General features: G+C 54.4%; 4 protein-coding genes across 4 annotated transcripts; 2 read left to right on the plus strand and 2 right to left on the minus strand.

Moving 5' to 3' along the window:
- Window positions 1-554: 554 nt before the first annotated feature.
- SPBR_04542 (uncharacterized protein) lies at window positions 555-6,098 on the minus strand (the record flags this gene model as incomplete). The annotated part of the gene is made up of 2 exons (XM_040762819.1): window positions 555-5,846; window positions 6,048-6,098. 2 exons carry the CDS (start codon window positions 6,096-6,098, stop codon window positions 555-557), a joined length of 5,343 nt encoding a protein of 1,780 aa, XP_040615852.1.
- Window positions 6,099-10,753: 4,655 nt separating this feature from the next.
- SPBR_04905 (protein transport protein SEC61 subunit alpha) lies at window positions 10,754-12,414 on the minus strand (the record flags this gene model as incomplete). The annotated part of the gene is made up of 3 exons (XM_040763182.1): window positions 10,754-10,826; window positions 10,896-12,240; window positions 12,318-12,414. The coding sequence occupies 3 exons, from the start codon at window positions 12,412-12,414 to the stop codon at window positions 10,754-10,756; spliced, it is 1,515 nt and encodes a 504-aa protein (XP_040615853.1).
- Window positions 12,415-13,294: 880 nt separating this feature from the next.
- SPBR_04891 (tRNA dimethylallyltransferase) lies at window positions 13,295-14,998 on the plus strand (the record flags this gene model as incomplete). Its single annotated transcript, XM_040763168.1, has 2 exons — window positions 13,295-13,357; window positions 13,463-14,998. 2 exons carry the CDS (start codon window positions 13,295-13,297, stop codon window positions 14,996-14,998), a joined length of 1,599 nt encoding a protein of 532 aa, XP_040615854.1.
- Window positions 14,999-17,828: 2,830 nt separating this feature from the next.
- SPBR_04675 (c6 zinc finger domain containing protein) lies at window positions 17,829-20,508 on the plus strand (the record flags this gene model as incomplete). The annotated part of the gene is made up of 3 exons (XM_040762952.1): window positions 17,829-17,972; window positions 18,177-18,977; window positions 19,066-20,508. The coding sequence occupies 3 exons, from the start codon at window positions 17,829-17,831 to the stop codon at window positions 20,506-20,508; spliced, it is 2,388 nt and encodes a 795-aa protein (XP_040615855.1).
- Between the last annotated feature and the right edge of the window lie 1,498 nt (window positions 20,509-22,006).

A 22,006-nucleotide genomic window follows, 5' to 3' on the forward strand; every position in this document is an offset into this window, starting at 1 on the left:
GACGAATAGGACAGTGAGGCTGTGAATTTCGTGAACAAACATTAACATCAGTGCTCAGGCGGATGGGAAAGGCTATAGTGAGAAGGGTAGAACCGTGATATGTGTGTCACGAAAGATGTTGCGAGTTGAAGTTAGGCTCCGCATTTTGACGGCCGGTTTTGCCACGACTATGGTGGGGAAACAAGGCTACGTAAACTACGAGTCGCAACCTCTTCAACCACGGAGTGGACAGAGAACAACCTCCATTTCGCACAATCTTCAAGCACGCCATTTTATATTGCAGACGTTTACGAATGTATTTGTTTATGAAAACGAAATACCCGTATCGTAAATCTAACGCCGTGCCCACAATACATCCAAATCAGAGGGCTGACCAAGTTTTGATGTAAAGATATGGAGAGCAATGAACAATAAGCCAAAAGTCGCAGTAGAAACAAAGCAAAGAAAAAAAAAAAGTAAAGACATGAGATGGCGCAGAAATGGAAACGCAAGTATGTACAGCTTTTGTTGTGTTTGGATCGTTCCTCCCCTTTCACAGGCTTCGCGCCACAACACTACTGCTGCTCCTCGTCGCCGTCCACGTCAATGAGGTTCTTGGCCTGGTACGCCTTCTTGGCCACCTTGGCCAGCGTCTCGTAGTCACCGCTCATGTCGCACATGGACCGGAACACGCCGTCCTTGTTCTTCATCAGCTCCCATGGGTGGCCGTACTCGACGAGCGAGCCACGATCCAGCACCAGCACCTTGTCGTAGTCGGCAATCGTCTGCAGACGGTGCGCAATCGTCACAATCGTCGACGTCAGCTCGCGGAGCGTCTCCTGGATCTTGGAGTCCGTCGCGTAGTCGATCGACGCGGTCGCCTCGTCCATCAGCAGGATCGCCGAGTTCTTGAGCAGCGCCCGCGCAAGACACAGCAGCTGGCGCTGGCCTTGCGACAGGTTCGAGCCAGACTCGGTCACGGGCGACGACAGGTCCAGGAAGATGTTCTTGTTGGTCGCAATCGGCGACGAGGGCGTCGCCGGCTCCTCCGTCGAAGAGGTGGCAGCCACCGTCTCCGTGGCCGTGTTCGGCGTCGGCGTCGGCGTCGTGGCGCGGGCACTCGACGGAATCGACTCGTTGGGACCAATCAGCTGCACGCGGCGGAGAGCAGCAAAAATCTGCTCGTCCGAGAACGTCTTGAAGGGGTCCAGGTTGGTGCGGATGGTGCCCATGAACAGCGTCGGCTCCTGGGGCACAATGGTGATCGACTCGCGCAGGTCGCGTAGGCCAATCATGCCAATGTCTATGCCATCAATCAAGACCTTGCCCGTCTCGGCCTCAAGGGCGCGGAACAGGGCCAGCGCAAGCGAACTCTTACCGGCACCAGTGCGGCCGACAATGCCAACCTTCTCGTGCGGAGCGATGCGGAAGGTCAGGTTGCGCAGCACGGGGTCCAGCTCGGCGCGGTACCGGGTGGTGTAGTCAATGAACTCCACGGAGCCCTGGCTCGGCCAGTTGGCGGGCGGACGGCTGTCTTCAATCACGGCCGCCGCCTCCTGCTCGACGTCGAGGTACTCCTTAATCCGCTCCACTGAGTTCATGTTCTGCTCGTTCATGGCATACAGACGCACAAGCCACAGCATGTTCTCGGCAAAGCCAATGGCGTAGCTGAGAGAGATACCTGCCGAACCGGCATTAATGGTGCCAAGGCTCAGAATGACAAACACGCCGGCGAAGAAAGCAACGAGATCGCCCAAGAGATCCGTGCGGAATGCCAGCCAGCGGTTAGCTGCCCACAGGTAGATAAACGGTCGGATCTGCGCGTTGATACGCGACAGGTTGTCACGGACAAAGCGGCGCTCGTCGCCATACGCACGGATGGTCGTGACGCCCGAGAGCGTCTCGCCAAACTGCTGGAACAGAGGACTGCGCTGGACCGACTCAAGACGCTTCAGGTCGCGCGACGCGCTCAGGTAGAACTTGCCCAGAACGATGTAGAGTGCCGTGATGAAAATACCGGCAACCAGGAAGCCGGGAGTTATGGACGCAATCAGGACTATGGTAATGCAGATGGCCAGGGCACACGACATGACGCTAATGGCCACAGGGGCCACCTCCTGGTCGACAGCCTCGAGATCCTTGCTGAAGCGATTCATCATCTGGCCGAGCGGGGTCACGTCGAAGAACTTGAAGCGGGCAAAAGACACCGAATGCATCAGGCGGTTGTGCAGTTTCCAGGACGCAGTCAGGGAACCGAAGAAGATCCAGAGATCGCGGATGAAGGCAAAGACAGCACCGACAAGACCAATGGCAGCCAGGACGGTAATGTAGTAGTGCGCGTTGACCTCGGGTGCTATGAGGGCCTCGAGGGCAGAGTCAGCCTGGAAGACGGTCGAGTTCTTGGGGACCCACAGCGACCCGACCGACGTGATGTGGCTCACGGTGTTTGGCGAGAAGACGTGCGAGAGGGAGCGGGTGAACAGCGACGTCTGGCCGGCGGGGCCCGAGACGAACGAGCCAAGCGTCGCGTTGAGGTGCGACGAAGCCATGGATGCCATTTCGATGGACTTCTCAGCGTATTGGTTCGACCACTCCTTGATCCACAGGTTTGAGGCGACGAGAGAGAACTGCTGGGAAGAGAAGACGCAGGCAGCAACAACCCAGAACCACCACGGGCCCATGGCACCAAGGTACAGCTTAATAACCGGCCACTTGACGGCGCCTGTAGCCTTGGTCTCCTCGAGAGCATCCTGCTTTTTGTTTACTTTGTTCTTCTTCGTACCAGCGGCACCGGCAGCAGCGGGACCGGCGGCACCGTTCCCATCACTGGGCAGAGACGGATCCGCAGCACCACCGTTGTCAATGAGTGTGGCGCCGTCACCGTTATCAGTCTGTTTGCCGATGCTCGAGGGCACGCGAGACGGGATACGCGAGATGTCGGCAGTGCTTGTTGCAGACTTGAGCTGGACCTCCTCACCGAGCACGCCAGAGGCAATGACCTCCTGGGACGGGCCCTGGCTGGTGATGCGGCCATTGTTCATGACAACAACAAAGTCCGAGAAGGGGACACAGAGCGAGATGTTGTGCGTGACCAGAATGCAAGTGCGGTTGCGCATGAGCGGGCCGCGAATGCAGTTGTTGAAAATCCATTGTGCCGTGTGCGAGTCGACGGCGCTCAGGCAGTCGTCCAGGAGCAGGTGACGGGAGTTGGAGTACAGTGCACGGGCAAGAGAGATACGCTGCTTCTGGCCACCGGACAGGGTAATGCCCTTCTCTCCGACCAGGGTCTCGTCACCGTTGTCCAGCGTCTCGTGCAGATCCCGCTCCAGGGCGCAGGCCACGATGACATCGCGGTACCGCTGCTCGTCAAACGGCGACGAGAAGAGAATGTTCTCCTTGATGGAAGCGTTGACGAGCCAAGCCTGCTGGGCGACGTAGGCGCACGTCTCCGCCAGATTGGTCTCCGGGTCGGGGCGGACATCCTCACGACTGCGGCCGCCAGGGAAGTACACCTTGCCGTTTATGAGAGTCATTTCGCCGAGCAGAGCCATGAGCAGCGAGGTCTTGCCGGAACCGGTGGGGCCAGTGATGACGTTGAGCTTGCCAATATTGAAGTCCACATCCAGGTCGAGAAGGCGGAAGGCCATGGAGCCGTCCTCGGCAACCACGTTCTTGCCACCCCATATGAAGCTGGCGTTGTTGCGGAAACCAATGACGCGTTCGCCGGTGGCTTCGTCGATGTTGTCCAGGCCGAGCTGGTCGAACTTCTCGGTCTCCTCCTCCGTCAGAAACTCCTCGATACGGTCAATGGAGACCTGGGCCTCCTGAACGTGGGCAATCATGTCGCCGAGCTGGTCGAGCGGGTACCGCAGCAGCATGAACAGGGAGATGGCAGTGAAGGCGACAGACGGGTACAAGGGCTTGTTCTCGACCATGGTGTAGATCAGGAAGCAGCAGAATGTAATCAGGATGGGGACCGTGTTCCAGACAGCGACTGCGCATGCCCAGATAATGTAACGCTGACGCAGGGCCTGAAGCTCGGCGCGGCGCTTCTCGTCGACAATGTTGCCGAAGCGGAGCTCCCAGGCGAAGTACTTGACGATGCGGATGTTCTGGAGAATCTCGTTGGTGGCGTGGATGCGCTTGTCGGTAGCGGCCATAATCTTCTTTTGGGTGGTGTTGAAAGCCTTGGCGAAGCCAATGTTGACAGGCAGGAGCAGCGCCATGACGATGAAGCCAGGGATGGCACTCAGGCCCATGACACGGTACAGCAGGACAACGGAGACAAGGAGCTGGGTAGGAGCAGCAGCAACCAAGAAATGCAGGTAGGCTGTGACCTCGGACACCTTGAAGCTGTCAACAGACATGAGGTTGATGATGGTACCAATGTTGGCCTGCTCATCCGACTTGTCGTCGTCTTTCTTCGCATCGTCGCCAGTGGCGGCCGCGGCATCAGAGCTGTCGGCAGTCGCAGCCGTGCCGTTCGCAACACCACCGGTAGCGCCGCCCTGGTCGGCCTTCTTGAGACCAAGCTTGCGCTTGATCGAGGCCATCCAGCCGGTCTCCTTTGCGCTGGGCTCGTTCGTCTTGTCCGACTTGCCACCGAGCACGGTGTCGTTGCCCGCGGCGGCCTTGCGGCGGAGAGCCTTGGCGTAGATCTCGCCCACAAGAACGGCGCGAATGTTGATGCAGATCTTGCGACCAATCCAGAGGGCCTGGTTGTCGCCGAACGAGCGGATCAGATCGGAGACGGGCAGGAGGATGACGTAGAGCCACAAAACGTTGAGAGGGGCCTGATCGGGGTGCTCGACAAACTCCAGGATGGCCTTGAGCAGCATGGTCGGGGCAAAGGTAAAGAAACCAGACATGATGGCCCAGCCGGTCTGGACAAGCAGCGGGCGCTTGAAGTACAGCAGCAAGTGGATGCTCAGCGACAGGGTCTTCTTTACCTTCCGGTAGCGCGCCAGAACGGCACCAGCCTTGTCCTTGGCATTCAGATTCCAAATGCGCTCCATCTCCAGAGGCTCCTTGTAACCCTCCCACATGATGCTGTCGACCCAGGTGAAGGTGAAGTCGGAGAGAATCGAGGCAAGGCCCTCGCGCGAAGGCGGCAGACCATCCTCCCACTCCAGGAGAGCCGTCTTGTTGCCCTTGCGGGTGGTGATGGTCACGGCGAAGAGCAGCGACGTCAGGGAGAACTCGACAATCACGAGGACCTTGGCAAGGGGCGAGGTTGCGTGGATGATGACGGAGCGGAAGATGGCGAGCGAGAAAAGCCACTGTGCCGAGTAGATCATGACGGTATGGTTCCACAGGTGAGGAATCTGCCACCGTGACTTGCCGGAGACGCCAGCGATCAGGCGCAGGTTGACAAAGAGGGCGGCATAGACCCAGGTAAGAAGGCCAACAACGGCGGCCGTGCGGCCCTTGGAAATAAGAACATCGTTGTCGTTGGTTTCGTGTCCGGAAAAGGCGCCCTTGGCGAGGGCAATGACGTTCACGGCAATGAGGCCGGCAATGGCCAGCTCCTCGACGACAACCAAAAGAGTCTGGCCGGTCGGCCGGTCGGCCTGGACAATGGAGCCCTTGGTGGTGGTGCGGGCCAAGTGAATGGGACCGCCACCGATCACGAGGCCGTCATCGGCGTCCTCGTTGCCATTGTTGTCGTCATCGTCGTCGGCCACCGCCGTACTGCTACGGTTCGCAGAAGCACCGTTGCTCTCGTCGTCGCTTTCGAGAGGGCTAGGAGCGGGAAGCTCAGTGCGGCCTACGGCGGACGACTGGCTGTCGAGTCTCTGGCGCACACCCTGGTAGCCGAGGCCGGACTGTTGTTGCCTCCGTTTTAATTTGCGGATGCGGTGGATCGTCTGGAAGGCGGCGACAAGAAAAGAAACGGAAAGGACAATGATCGGGAAGTAAGTTTTGAGGTATCTTTTGGAAAGGTGTTAGCAGCTTCGACAAATTGGGACAGAGAGGTGCATGATGTTGCGCCGGGCATACGAATGAATGCTCAAGCAAACATCACAATAGGCAGAGAGAGAGAAATCTTACTCGCGCTGAAAGCAAACGGTGAAATCGTCAACGCGCCATATCGGCCAGGAGCATGACGCAACGGCCATGCTGATGAACCCCCACGCCGTTTCAGGAGCTCAGGTGTGGGAGCTGAGCTGGGGGTGCGATTGGAGAAGTCGAGCAATTGGCGTCGAGTGAAAAAGCCGGAGAAGGGGATGAGGCGAGAAAGGAGTAGAAAAGACAAGAGGAGGGACGAGGAAGAAGACGGGGAAAAGGGGGAAAGGGAAGAGAAGACGAAAGGCGGAAAGAAAACAGCCAGCAACAGAAACGTGACACTCAATTCCAAGAGACAAAGACGCAAGAAGAAGAAAAAAATAGAACAGGCAAAACAGGTACAAGCAGAATAGCAGGTGAAAGAGATTTCGGTAGCAATGTCTTTCGGGGAAGCTTAATAATTTAAAGACCGCCTTTTGCACTAATTATTGCGTTTTTGGGTGCTGAACTCCAGTAGGCGTGCACTGTAAGCCGCGTCTGGCCAGCCAAGAACACAAGCGCCGTGGCGGTCGAAAGAAGGCCGATGTGTCCGCCGGCAGGAATTATGTGTGGAGGACACGCGCTAGGTTGGCGGCGTTAGTTGAGGGTCGTGAAGAAGAGGCGGCCAAACATTGTCGACGGCTGTAACCGATGTTGGGAGATATCTCGAGATCTGAAGGGCAAAGGAACGAAAAGAAAGAAAAGGAGAAGAGAAGAGGCTAAAGAATCAAAAAGAGGGGGAAAAGAGAAGATTGAGAAGGAGCGCAGAGAACGGCAACAGTAAATAGGGAAAGAGCAATGCCGACGGAGGCAAGGTGACATATGAGGAATTATGTCGACAGCAGAGGCAGCGAGGAAGCGACGCAGCTACGGAGTAGTTACAGTGAGCCGAGAGCAAGCAAGCAAGCATCCCAGGCTCACGCCGAATCCAGGAAAGAGCGAACGGGAAGGCTGCAAGCCTTTCAAGACATAGCAAAAGTCAGGAACGAGGCAAGTGGGGTCGATGTCTTGCACAAACAGACAGAGTAGCTCCTGCTGTGGATCATAAAGGCGCCGTCAATCTGCACGCGCAAAGTCGCATTTCTCCATTCGGAAGGCGCAACGGGACACGAGCCCAGTGGCGCCCCGAGCCAGTGAAGATTGGGTGCAGGGAAGGCTGGATTTTCAATTTGTGCCATCCTAGTATGAACGCATTTTGCGGTGCAAGAAAGACAACCGACCACGGTCTTATTCTCTTATTATTCTCGTATTTTTCTCTTATTTCTCTCTTAGTATGTCTCGTTAAATATTTAGAGTCTTAGCTTTTGTCTGCCAGGTGGGAACTACTTGGCTGTCTCCTCAGACGCTCGATTTGCTCTTCCCAGTCAAGTGGTTCATCGTGGAGTAGGATATGTTCAGTTTAGTCATATTACTGCTTGCTCCATGCAATGTTTTAGGATCATGATGCCCCAGGCTCCCATTTAACAAATATAACAGGCACCAAACAACTTAGAAGGCGCTGGACGGGATGATCACGAAAACAACGTAAAGGGATTGTTGCCTGAGCACCTCATCACGCCGTCGTTCAGGGCCAGACAGGCAACGGCGCCAGGACGACAAGGCTGCCATACAGGCTACAGTAGAATGGGTATGTCTCGATAAATCAGATAACGCTGTGAACGCTGAGAGGCCGCTAGTATTAAGGTCTAATTTGAAATGCTTGCCTGCCCTGAGCTCCTTCCCAATTCGACACAGTCCCAAAGCACCCCGCCACCCTCTATCGCTAAACTAAGACTGTTTTCAGAGCCCAGAGCCCAATGGCAACTGTTTCCAACCCCCCCCCCCCGGTGGAACATGTTGCTTGATTTTGTACTGAATTTTTTCTCGTTTTATTCGTTTTTGCGCCGGGTGACGAACTCTGCGTGTTCAGAAATACGCGGAGTTGATGTGTCGTTCTGCACGCCACTGAAGAATTTGGCTTCGGCACAACGATGCATCGTTCTTACCCGCTGCGATGCCGTCCCGCTCCTTCCTCGAAGGGTCCGTTCAGTCCCCCGCTTTTGGCAACCACAAAAAGAGACAGAGGAGGCTGACACCAGCAGGAGAGGAACGACGACGTAAAAGAGGAGATGGAGACACAAAAGAGGGGGGACGAACAAATGTCTCCATAACTCGCGACATAAAAAGCACATGGCCGTGACAAAATGGTGAATCCTTACTGAAGAACGAATTACCCTATCCGCGCTACCAGTTACACCGCAAGCCAGCCCAATCCATATAAGACCAGGGAAAAGCCATGGCGATCAAAATCCATGTCCACTGTTTACTTACTGTGTGGCGTTTCAACGGCCATGTACGACATACGGAGTACGAACAGGTGTACGACGTGTGTTTGGCGCTCGAGCTCGCTGCATGCCGCAACAAGGGCATTGTCAATGGGAGTGGCATTACCAAACAGGCCCAGCTGGTCATGTCTCACTATTTCCCCGTCCTTTAATTGCTTCCGGCATACAGCATACAGCTACCTATCTCGCCTTTGGTCAGCATTCCAGTGCCAGTCGACACCGGTGAGCGAGGGGCCACTATGTATGTCTTCACAAGAAAAGCAAGACCAGGAACCGAAGTGTACGGAGCGCGAAGAAAGAATAACGCAACCTCGCCTCTTTCTTGTGCATGCGTCCATATGCATGCGACATGCAGCACGGGGTCTCTTAGCATGCTGTGCAGATCGCCTCCAAAATGCAAAAATTAAGTGCCAAGGGTAATCACAATGAGGACAGGTCCAGTTGGTCCGGGCTTGCATATGCTGTGCTCCCCTACCGTGACACACCCTGCATCTTGGAAGAGCACCCCGTAGTGGAGCCATGCAGAAAACGAGGGGAGACACGGCGAAGGGAGTCATCGGCCAGGCAGAAACGACCCTCCAGCCGCCATTTGATTTTTGTTCCTGGAAGCTGATAAGACATATTCAAACGACATACGATGTACATCGTACGGATTCTTTTGTCCCTGTGTATGAAAGCTGGTCTGACCATTTTGATTGTCGGTCGGTACAATAACAAATTATTGTCGAGAGCATGCTGAGCCATGTTTACCCGGCGTGCACCGAACATGTTGCCTTCAGACTGCCGACTTCAACATGTGTGTCCGGACCCCGACTCTGGCTCACACCGCTGAATCCCCTCCTGTGCTGTGCTCTACGTCGTATGCTGTATACTACCTGCAGCCTGCCTCGTGGTTTCTTGTCCCGTGCCAACCAGTCGACCCGCCGCAACCGCGAGGCAAACATATGAAAATAGATTGTTCGATATAAAAATGCGCCGTCTTACGGCGTACGGCATGAGCATCTTTTTGTTCCCATTCACCTATCACACCACCCGCATTAGTATCTTCTTTCTTTGCTTCGCAGCTTCTGCGGCCCTGCCTGGCCATTGCATGTCCATTAAAGGATGTCTGCCGTCAAATTGTATCTTTTTATCAAGGACCGTATTCAGTGTTGCCTTGTCTAATTTTCTGGCTCTTTTGCGGCGTTCCTTTGAAGTAGGTTTAACTCTGCCGTCCCATTTTAGACCTTGCGCAGTGAAAGGTGCAGATCTCCCCAAGAATGGTTCATCGTAGATCATCTTGTCTGCATGTCTTCCTTTGCTTGCTTTTTCTTTGCCGCTCGCCTTCTCCACCATCTCTGCAGCGAAACGTCCTCGTTGTTTTCTGTTCGACCAACGTCTTCGTATACATAAGGCCTGATTGACCTGGAACACAAAGCATGAGAACCCAAGGCATGACACGCTGAACTCGAGCACAATGGAGTACTTGAAAGAAGCAAGACATAACAAGCGAGGAAAACAAGAGAGCGAATTACACAAATCTCCAAAACGAACAACTTTCAATAAAAGCCTGGCCTTAAACCCAGCTCTCTATACTCGGCCATACAAAACAACTAGATTGTTCAGCGCTTACGTAGACGTATGAGCAGACGCCACTTTGAAGAGTTTTGTAACATTAGAAGGGATTGATCGAGGTCACTGGATTGGGAACGAGACGTGTCTCAGATGCTTACGGAAACCAGTGGCCTCGTCCAGTCGAGTTAGCTGAGTAAATTTCATGAGGGTGGGCTCTCACCGTGCCCGACACAAAGATTGGCTGAAGGACATTCAAGAAACAATGTGAATATGGTGTGGCAATTCTACCTTCACCGAAGCCCCTTGCCGAAGCAAAGGAAATCAACGAAAGTTCTTCGTCGCTGGTCGTGGAAAAAAGTAAACAAAAAAAATTAAAGTCGGTTCGTCTTTTATAAACAGTTCGGGTGCCCTTCCGGAAACAACACAAAGAAAAGCCCAGAAAAAGAAACAAGATGTAAAGAAACATAGTCGAGAAAAACTCCACCGTCCAACCATAAGAGTCTTTTTTGTTTTCTAAACCAGTACAAAACACAAAAAATATGTACCCGGTAAACGACGCTTTTATTCTTCTTCCATGCATCTTTTTTTCTTTGTTTTCGGACAAAAACTGTCGGCGCATCCCTTGAAGTATCATACACGCCTCCCCTTCTTTCTCCAATGAAACTGGACGGCGCCTCTCGCGTGTTTGACAGGCGCTTCTCTCTTCACAGTGCTTCTATCTTATAAAAAACACTGCATTCTCTGGGAGGGCATTTAAAACGCGCATTGTGCGTCGTCGAAACATCCTCCCTAGACATAGTCATCGTTGCAAGGCGACAACATCACACGCAATGGTGACAACGGGCATAGACTTAACCCATGACAGCACCCATGCCGGACAGGTCGCCCTCCTTGGCGGCAATCTCAAAGTAACCGTAGATGATCCTGAAAAAACAGTTAGCACTGCTCAAAAGTTCAAAATAGCCGGAGAGTCCCTCGCGGACAAAAACTTACGTGACGGCAAGAAGGGTACCGGTACCCGAGCCGAGTGCGCCCATCAGGTCGCTGGCCACGGACAGAGCACCAATGCAAGCACCACCAAAGGCGGCGGCGGTCGGGATGATGCGCTTGAGCTCCTTGTACATGCTCTGGTCACGATGGCCCGCCATCACGAGGCCCTGGTCCTTGAGCTGCTTGGCAACGTCGCGGGGGCTGGAGCCAGACACCTCAATCCAGGTCTTGGAGAAGATGGCGCAGGCCGTCAGCATGTACGCAATGTACACGACGGTGTGGATGGGGTCCAGGAGCGCGTCCTTGAAGTTGAGCGGGGGCGACATGTAGTAGACCAGACCCGAGGTGGCGGACAGCTGGGCGGTGCCGTCCTTGGCCTCCCAGACACCAAAGAGCTGGACCAGCAGGTTCTCGGAGAAGCGCGAGTACAGCATCTGCGAGATGAGGAAGATGTTGGACGACAGAGCCGACTGCAGCATGATGGGCATGTTGGAGGTGTAGAACAGGCGGACCGGGTACGAGCCGCGGGCACCACGCTGGCGCGACGACTTGACGGGGATCTCGACGCGGAAGCCCTGCAGGTAGATGACGGCCGCAAAGATGGCCAGGGTGGCCAGCAGGTTCATGACGTTGGGCAGGTTCTGGCGGTAGAAAGCCTCCTGCAGCGCGCGCTGCTTGTTCGGCCACGTGAGCAGCAGGTGGAAGAGGGCGATGACGGCACCCTCGTACTCGGGGCCGCGGCCGGTGTTGATGCTGGTGGGCGAGAACGCCTTCCACATGATGGACTCGCAGATGTTGGTGGCAATGAACAGCGAGATACCGCTGCCCAGGCCGTAGCCCTTCTGCAGAAGCTCGTCAAGAAGAATGACAATCATGCCAGCGGTGACGAGCTGCAGGATGAGCAGGCAGACGATGCCGGCGCCGAGCTCCGAGGGAGGACCGTAGAGACCGGTGAAGACGTAGACGGTGGCAGTGCCAATGGACAGGATGACGGCAAAGAGCTTCTGGGCGCTCTGGTACAGCTCGCGGTCCGACTTGAAGTCGAGGTTGACGTCGATCATGTGGGTGCCGGCAAGCAGCTGGAAGACCATGCCAGACGAGATGATGGGGGTAATGCCCAGCTCCATCAGAGTGCCGCGGTTGGAGGCCATCATCATGCGCAGCCAGTAGAGCGGGTCGGAGGTGTCGGACGAGACAATGCCGTACAGGGGCATCTGGCTCATGATCAGGAAGACGAGGAGCGTCAGACCCGTCCACATGAGCTTCTGGTTGAAGGGGATCTTGGTCTCCGGCTGCTGGACCTCGGGGAGGAACGGCACGAACGGTTTGACGAGGTCGAGGAACCGTACTGCAGAGGACGGAGAACACGGTTAGCCGGCAGCACTAGGAGAGGTGGTAGAAGGAAAATAGTCGACAATGGCGCACCACGCGACAGAGCGATCCGGTCTCGCGACACATTGCCGCTGTGGAAGTTTGCGATATCACAACATGCACATCCCCTCATCACCATCACCATCACCATTGCCATCACCAACGGCACCGCGCAATCTCAAAGCACTTACAGCTGCTCATCTTGACGGTTTGTATCGATAGCGGCCCTGGAATGGCTTTGTCGAGAAAGAAAACGGTGTGGAAAAGGAGTGGACGAAGAGAAGGGACGACACGAAAAAAAGGAACGAAGAAAAGAAAGAAAAAAAGACGAGTCGGCCGGATTGCAGCACACCCTTCTCCTATTAAACAATTAAACGAGAAAGGGGGAACGTATACACGAGAAGCAACGGAAACAGCGGAAAAGAGAAGGGGAGAAGGGAAAGGAGAAAAGGGAGAGGTGTTCACAGTGATGGATGCGAATTGAGTGGAGGCTCGAAAGGACACGACAGAAAAGGGGTGGTGCGCTGAAGCTGGGAGAATATGGGAGAAAAATCCCCCCTACAGCATATTAGCGCGGTAGCTCCGCCTGCCACTGCGCGCGCACAAATGCGAACAAGCTGTGATCTGGCTTCAATTGAGCAACCTGGCCTCGCCCAACCACCCATTGTCCAGTGTGTGGAGGTGCACGTGACGCCATGCTTCACATTCCCCTGCCGCTGCCCCATGTCAAGCCCCTTGGCCCCAAGCTTCGACGCGACTTCCCGATACGGATTAGGTCGATAGCTTAAACTTCCCACCTTTTGCGATCTCAGAATTATTCACTTACCCGGACTTCTTTGCGTTCGCTCACGTGCATATCTCGAAATCAGGCAAGGCTCTTACACAAGGTTCGCATCACCTCCCTCACAACAAACGAGACTCATGTCGCGGCCCAGCTTTGCCACTTTTTGTTTGCCTTGCTCATGAGCAGCAGTCTCACATACATTTTTCGCCAGTTTGCACGACATGCGCTGGCCTTGACAAAACCTGCAATGACACGCCCAACCGAGCCGCTGGTCGCTGTCCTCGGCTCGACAGGCACAGGAAAATCTGATGTAAGACAACCGGTTCCTCGTAGCATTACGCTTAATTTCGTATTTATTGGCTTTTTTACTATTTTACTATTATTACTATGATTACTTCCTTTACTAACTACACAGCTTGCGGTCGAGTTGGCCAGCCGCTTTAATGGCGAGATCATAAACGTCGATGCGATGCAAATGTATCGTGGCCTGCCCGTGACGACCAACAAGATCTCCGTCGAGGAGCAGCGAGGCGTGCCGCACCACCTGCTGGGTACCATCGGCCTGCATGAGCCAACGTGGCATGTCGACCGCTTCAAGCGAGAAGCCTCGCAGATTATCCAGGAGATCCGCCGTCGGGGGCGACTTCCCATTGTCGTTGGGGGCTCGCAGTACTACACTGACGGCCTGCTATTTGAAGACCACCTCGTTGAAAGTGCATCTGGGGGTGAAGACGGCGACGGTGCAGCAGGAGAGGACCCCACACTCACGGAAAACGGAAACGATGAGGTGCTCGTGGACAACAGCATACAGTATCCAATTCTCAATGAGCCAACAGAGACCCTGTTGGCTGAGCTCACAAAGGTCGACCCTGTCATGGCTGCGCGCTGGCACCCCAACGATCGGCGCAAGATCCGGCGGTCGCTGGAAATATTCTTGACGACAGGGCGGCGAGCATCAGACATCTACGCCGAGCAAAGAAAGCGCAGAGAGGAAAGAGAACGAGAAAGAAAAGAGGCGACGGCAGCTGCCGCCGAAGGCAAACCCTGGCAGACACTCTTGCTGTGGGTGTACGCCAAGCCCGACATTCTGAACGCACGTCTCGACGCTCGCATTGACACAATGATAGAGCGCGGGCTGGAGCAGGAGGCCAACCAAATGTACGACACGCTCCAGGAAAGCGCCGCGCGGGGCGTGCCGGTCGATCGCACCAGGGGCATCTGGCAATCGATTGGATACAAAGAGATGGAGCCCTACGTGGTGGCCCAGCGGGCACAAAACAACCATGAGGCGGCCACACCATCCGATGCTGGTGCTGCCGGTGATTCTGTTGAGACCACTGCTGGCCAGGCGGCAGCCCCCGACATTGCCAAACTTCGTGAGACCGGCCTTGACGGCATCAAATTTGGCACCCGCCGCTACGCTCGGTACCAGCTGCGCTGGATCAAGCACAAGACGATCCCCTACCTGGCCGATGTGGGAGCCCTCGACCACCTCTATCTGCTGGACAGCACCGACAAGGCGGCGTGGCAGACGAACGTGGCCGAGACGGGTGTTCGCCTTGCCGAGGCTTTCCTGGCAGGTGATGCCGGGGCCCTTCCAGCCCCCGTGGACGTCTCGGAGACGGCGCGCGAGGTACTCACGATGACCATTGCCGCCAGCCGCGGCACACTGAACGATGCACCGGAGAAAATGGCAGCACAGCAGCACACGTGCGCCATCTGCCACGTCACGCTGCAGACCGAGGACCAGTGGAACAGACACCTGCGAAGCTCACGGCACCGGCGAGTGCTGCAGAAGCAGAAGCGGCGTGCGCTGGTTCCCGCGCCGAATGTGCCCGTTCCGGTGATCATAGACGAAGCAGTACCGGCTGAGGGTGCGACTGGTCCTGTTGAGACACCGGATGAGACCGCGTCCCTGGTGGATAAGTCGCCAGTCCCTCAACAGTCATGATGTACCAAACGATATGTGTCATGGTTTATATTTTATATTCTGATTTCCCCTATAATTTATGTTTTGGAATGTGCATAGACGACATAGAACTCATATACCCTTCCCTCCTTGTTGTGCCCTGCCCCCTTTTGTACCTTTTTTTCATCTGGGCCAAACAAATATTCAAACAAAAATCAAACTGATATCCGTTTGATACAATCCACATGACCCCTGCTTTCACCATGTTTTTATTTGGTTTAGGTGTTACTTTTCTTCTCATTTCCTCATCACCCTCAGACGGCAATCTGGTTACCTACGCTGTTGAGAGCTCTATTGTTTACTGTCCAGATTTTACTTTGTAGATACTACCTTGCTTGATTTTACTTAATTTTAACTTTTCAATCTATTTTTATTATATGTATACGTTCAATTCCTTAGTTAAATCATTACTATTTTTTTTTAATAAAAAAACCCCCCCCGAGATTAAATCCACGGAGTACATGGAGTCCAGAAAGAGATGGCATATGTGTTGGCTGGACCTTGTCTGACGTCGTGTGCTCCGCGCGCTGTTCAATTCGCCGATCGGGATCGTCACTTTACATTCGACCGATACTTCGGCCATGTCGACTCTAGACGTGACCAGTGCATGCAGTCATCTCTTTGTCCGTCACAATGACATGCCTTCTTGGTCCACCCAGATGTGTAGAACACCCTGTAAGATGGAGTCCAGGCCCTTGTGGCCTTGACAACGGTCATACAGCTTCGACTTATCTTGCTTAAGCTCAAAGATGCTGACGCTGCTGCGACATACTTGCTGACGCCACCATGCCCGCCGCGTGCACGAAATGAAGCAACCGCCAAGACAATATCAACTGGGGAATGCGAGTGCTGTTCTGAGGAAATGTGAAGAAAGGGGGCCAAAAACATCTCGTCGTAAGCTAGAGGTCCAGACAGGGGAGGCACCCGGCAGGCCAAGTAAGGAGGAGACCTGGCAGGAATTTCCTCCGTAGGTATTTCCGTTGAACATAGTAAGACGTTAGTCTATCAAAGCCTTGTCCCTTCTTTTATTTCATTTGTACTGATAAAAATAGCATGGCCAAGCCACAACACCATCAATATGACGACAAGGAAAGGGGTAGAAGACGACAGAAATAGAAAGAAAGGCGAGAGCAAAACGAGGCAGGAGGACAGGACACAGAAGGACACGAAAAGGGAAAGCGCGGTGCAGGGGACCTACTACTCCGTACAAGCTTACGAAATCCTACTCAGCCCTGGGGCAACTTTATCAGATCCTCAATGCATCAGAATCCAGGAACAGAACAGTCCGGCTACATGTATGCCGTACAATAAAGCACATGAATCCTGCTTCGGACTATGAATTTGCGATCCATACCGTTTGCACTGTGCGAAATGAGGTACGCTATCGTGATCGGAGATTTTTTTTATCAAGGTCACGTGCGTACTTTTGTTAGTGCCCCGCCAAACGGGGACACGGAGGGATCTGTTTCCCGACTGTTATTTGGCACCCGTCAGACTGGCAGCAATTGCCCGAAAGCAGAAAAACTGTGTACAAAGCCAAGACCAGCGCTTTCCCCCGGCGACAGAGGCAGCCGTATCTTGGTGCAAATCGTAGTCTACTTATTTCTGCTGTTCACCATGTTAAATACGCCGTATTTCATGTCATGGTGTATTCCGTATTGGCGTATCCGTATTCGCCGTGCTGCAGCGTACAGAGTAATTACTGTGTAATACGCAGTAACCAGGCTCCGAAGTGAGATGAAAGACATGGGTATTTCCACGGCGGCGGTAAAAGGGTGGCCGTTCCCAGATCGCGCGCGGGAACGAGAATAATAATGCACGCCAGCCTTTGGGAGACAATTCGACAGAAACAGAAGCTACGATTTGCACGAGGGCCAATCGGCCAGATTGGTATCCGTTCGCAGATGGAAAGACCCAAGGGCCAGAGAATGACAAGTAACCATCCACGTAGTCCAGCGCTCCAGGCAGCACATGTGACATAATGTTCTGCAACTTGACTTCGATGCACTTGCCTTTCATTCCTTTTTTCGGATCGCCTTAGTGGGCGCGACATAAACGTATCTTTTTCCATATCCCTTTCCATTACGTCGGATGGTCCCCTGAGTCTGGCCTTCAAGTCGCTCCTGCCTCACGCAAATACTGTACGGCGCCGCTCTTCTCCCATTGCTGCCTCTTTGTACTTCTTTGTGCTTTCCTTTCTGGTCACTCTCACCATCGTTCTTTCCTTTTGCCTGCCAACATTTGGCTTTGGACATCCTTTTGCCGCCGACACCCCTCCCTCGCGCCTTCCCCACCTGACGGTCTCGACTGGCCCGTTGTTCTAGTATCTCGATTTTTTTTATCGTTTGATTTTCTACACTCTTTCTTTCCGACTTCATTCCTCCTTATATAACCTCAACGGAGACATATCGCTTTACCCACCGCGCAGCATTTCTTTTCCAACCCCAACGTGACACGCCCATCCTCGGCCACTTGGACACGGAGGCTTCCAACGTCAACGAAAACCTACACGCTGAAGCAGCTGAATACGTCCCTCCCCCCTCTCCCCCCAAAACACACAATCGAAAGCAACGAAACACAGGAATCAGACAAGCTGTCGATCGCCCCGTCTCACCACCTCGCCACCTACCACGAGGGGTGAGAAAACCTCCCCCCAACCCTCTTCATCCACCTCCCTTTTCTCACGCGATCTCTCGACGACTTCATCCTCAAACGCTTTATCGCCACGTACTTCAATACACCTCAGTATATCTCTCCTGCTCGCTCGGGGTCTTGGCAAGGTCGCACTCTGCTGTCGACCGGCATTGCCGCCATGGCATCCTCATCCACCCCCGGCCCTGCTGCCGGTGGCCATTCATATGGCGGCCCGAAGCCGCCACGCATTCTCGCATGTGTACTTTGCCAACATCGCAAGATCAAGTGTGACCGCACGTTTCCATGCGCCAACTGTACTAAGGTGAGTTCATATTTCCACATTCCACGAGACGCTGAATATGTTGCGTGCGTTCTATTGAACCCTCCATGTTTTTCTCTCTTTCCCTTCCCGCCTCCTGGAGACAGGGGGCACCAGCAGCTCATTCGTGTATTGTGGGGTGGGAGGTGCGGGAGGGCGATAGACAACCTCATTTCACTTCCTTGTATGTTCTAGAATGACTGACAGTTTGTGGATGGAAAGGCCAATGTATCATGTACGCCCAGCACCCCCGCGCCGGCGAGGAAGCGCCGGAGGCCAAACCAGGACCTGCAGGAGCGACTCGCCCGCTGCGAAGAGCTGCTCAAGGTGTACTCGAGTGCGAAGCCCCCCGACGAAGACTCCAGTCCCATGATGGAAACCCCGCAGAGCATGTTCAGCCACGAGTCCGCGCTCAAGTGGAACCCGCCAGGCAAGCTCATTGTCGAGGACGACGGTGGCGTCCGCTTTGTCGACTCGGTTATGCTGAGCACCATCCACGAAGAACTGCGCGCCATGCGCGAGATTATCGACAGTGAAGACAACGAAGACATCACACCCGATACGACGGCAACACCCGACGACAACTCCGACCTCCTCCTGCTCGGCAGCATGCACGGCACCGGTGGTGGTGAATCAGGGAGCCCGGCTGCACCTGCCACGCTTGAACAACTGCAGCCATCGGCTGCGCACATCTTCCGGTTGTGGCAGATCTTCTTGGAGCGCGTCAACCCGCTCACCAAGATTGTCCACGTGCCCACGCTGCAGCCCTATCTGGTCGATGCTACGAGCACGTCACCCAACGTGCCCCCCAGCGTCAGGACGCTTCTGTTTGCCATCTACACACTGTCTACGGTGTCCATGACGCCTGACGAGTGCCTGAACATGCTTGGCTACTCGCGCGAAACGGCCCTGCAGCGCTTCTCGAATGGCGTGCGCCTGTCCCTGATTCGGACCAACTTTATGAAGACCTACGACTTGGAGACGCTCCAAGCGCTGGTCATCTACTTGGTGAGTTCCACTGGCCGACAGCTACCGAATTTGTTTATATGCAAAAAAAAAACAAATGTTGCTAACCAGTGTCTAGATCTCTTTACAGGGACGCTACAATCGTCACGCCGCATGGATTCTCAACGGCGTCGTGCTCCGCATCGCGCAAAAGATGGGTCTGCACCGCGACGGCGAGGTCCTTGGTCTGAGCCCTTTTGAGACTGAAATCCGTCGGCGGGTGTGGTGGCAGATTATCATGGTGGACGCCAAGTATGCGCTCATGTCGGGTCTCAGCCATTCGATGATGCCCCGCGTTTGGGACACAAAGGAGCCCAAGAACGTCAATGATGCCGATCTCTTCCCCGCCGCGACCGAGCCGGTCCAGGATCGTGACGGTCCCACCGAAATGATCATGGTCATGGTGTTCAACCGCATCGCGCGGTTCCTCGCCGATACACCCGGCGTTGAGCCCATGATTCTGCTGAGCGACCACGAGGCGTTCCGGGGTCCGAACGGCCCCTCGAACCTGCATATCGAAATGTACCGTGGGCTGATTGCCAACCTCGCGACCAGCTTGCTGGAAATCACGGACAAGTTCTGCGACCCGACGGCGGGGCCGTTGCACGAGATGGCGGTCGAGGTCAAGGCCGAGATCTTGCAAAAGTTGGAGAACTTGCTGATGCCGGCCCAGGAGCGTGAGTTCAGCGATGAGGTCAAGACGCCCGCGGACAACGTGTTCCAGGTGGCCGTCGAGGCGGCGACGCACGACAACGAGCTCAAGATGAAGGCCAAGAACAATCTGTTTGCGTGGTTCTCGCGCCTCTACTTTCAGGACAACATGTTCATGTTCATTGTCGGCCAGCTGTGCATCCGCACGACGGGCAAGCTGGTCGAGAAGGCGTGGATCGCCGTCGAGAACACCTACGACCACTACCCCGACCTCTACGACGTCACGCAGCGGTCCTACTACCAGATTGCCAGCTTTGTCTTGCGCGCCTGGCGGACACGCGTCGACGTGCTGCGCGCGCGCGCCAACCTGACGGGCCAGCCCGTCCACGTGCCCGAGTTTATCGCCAAGCTGCGGGCGACCATGCCGGTGCAGGACGACACCGCCTCGACCGCGTCGGTGGGTGCGGCACAATCGGCGACGGAGCCGTCCATCAAGAGCGAAGCGTCATCGGCATCGCTGTCCAAGGTGCCCGGCCTGGGGATGTCCGCTATGCCGTCGGCGGGTCCGTCAGCAGGGCTGTCGACAGGGCCCTCAACAGGGCCGGGCACGGGGAGCATCGGCAACAGCTACAACGCAATGGACAGCATCAACACGGCGACGATCGCGGACCCGCCTGTGCCGTCGATTGATGAGCTGTCGCTGCTGGGCGACGACAAGGCGATGCTGCCGACGACAAACGACCAAGTGCTGGACCAGCTGCTGGCGCAGTCGTACATGGACCCCAACACCATTGACTGGGACATGTGGGGCAGCATGATGCCGCCGGGCTCGGTGGCGACGCCGTTTGAGAACTTCAATACCATGCCGAACACCCAGTGGTGAGATTGCGTGTCTTTGTCTTTGGTTGGCTCGTCCGACTTGGTTTGACGGCTCTTGGCATCCGGTTCCGGCGTTTTTCATACCCTCGTATCCTTTTCGTCTTTTGTTATCTTTTTTTTTATTCACTTTCGGTTGTCTATTGCTTTTACGGTCGGTGATGTCGCATTTCTCTCCTCTCCCTACGGACCTGTTTTTTGGTTATCTTTATGGGTTTCTATTTTGGTTATTAGAATTGGGCAGTGGGATTCAAATGTCATGCGCGAACAATACATGTGCGATGCGAGCATCAGACGGGACCTAATACGGAGGATATTTCAACGGTGTTCACGGAGGCTGCCTTGTGAGGGACGGAACGGTGGACAAGGAGACGATGTTTTTGCCCAGCATCATGAGAGAGCATCACTCTCCCCTTTCGCGTCATCACTATATTCCTCCTTCCTCGGACGAAGGTACTTAGAGTGTAAGAATATGTAAGGACAACCATTTATGAAGCACAGACATTGCATCGCAATACTTTTCATCCATGACCGTCAGCTTTTTTGTAAAAAAAAATATGCGCCATCTGCCGCGTAATGTGTTTGCCTGTATACAATGCCTCGGACCGGTTAATGGGACATTCCCCGGTAAAACAGAACCGTTCTATATGAAAACCGTTTAAAATACGAATGTAAGACGCCTTGGGACTGTTGCCTGGTATAGAGGCTGAAACGTGCTTCCTGTTTGTTCCCGGGTTCTCTCACACATTTTGCATCAATTCAATATATGTCGTACAGACGCCTTCAAGACGACTTACAAGGCCGAATGAAGAATATCGTTTTAGCAGCCTTAAAACACGCACACCGAATTGACTTACGCAAGTACGTCGTACGTAGTCGTTCTAGTTGCTTACCGACTCCTTTTTTGGAGGAGCCTTCCTTGGCCGTCACTATTTCTAAATATATTTCAAAACTTTAACAAACCGTCGAGGGATATGTTGTGAACAACCCACAGTGCTTAGCAACTGACTGCTGGATGTAAGAGACTTAAATAGGCCGCGCAGGCTAAAAAAACAACTGCCCCTGTCCAGCAGGAACAAACGAATCACTACAAACGAAGAGGTACCAGGAATGCTGACACAGTTCTGCGGCAACACACTCTTTTTCACATTTCTTGTCTTGTGTTGGGCACGAAATACGGAGTACGACAACCGTCCACATGAGTAGTGTTCGCCGCTACACATTCTCATAACAATCACCAAAGTTTCACAATCTCCGGGGACGAGGGAGAGAATGGTCCACACGGAATCATTGTACGGCAGCAGCGAATTCCGCACCCCGTTGTCCGGAATGGGACGTTGTCCGTGCACCGTTATTTGCTAAAACGAACCCTTGTACAACAAAAAGCCAGGCCCAATCAGTATTATCACCGGGGCCGACATGCAAAAAGTGGTACTCCTTACTCCCGTACGCCGTAGTCCGTACTCCGTATATTGCCGTGCTGGGAGTCAACAGAACCCTTTTGC

The sequence above is a fragment of the Sporothrix brasiliensis genome (assembly GCF_000820605.1).
Source record: "Sporothrix brasiliensis 5110 chromosome Unknown Cont21, whole genome shotgun sequence".
Classification (NCBI taxonomy): Eukaryota; Fungi; Ascomycota; class Sordariomycetes; order Ophiostomatales; family Ophiostomataceae; genus Sporothrix; species Sporothrix brasiliensis.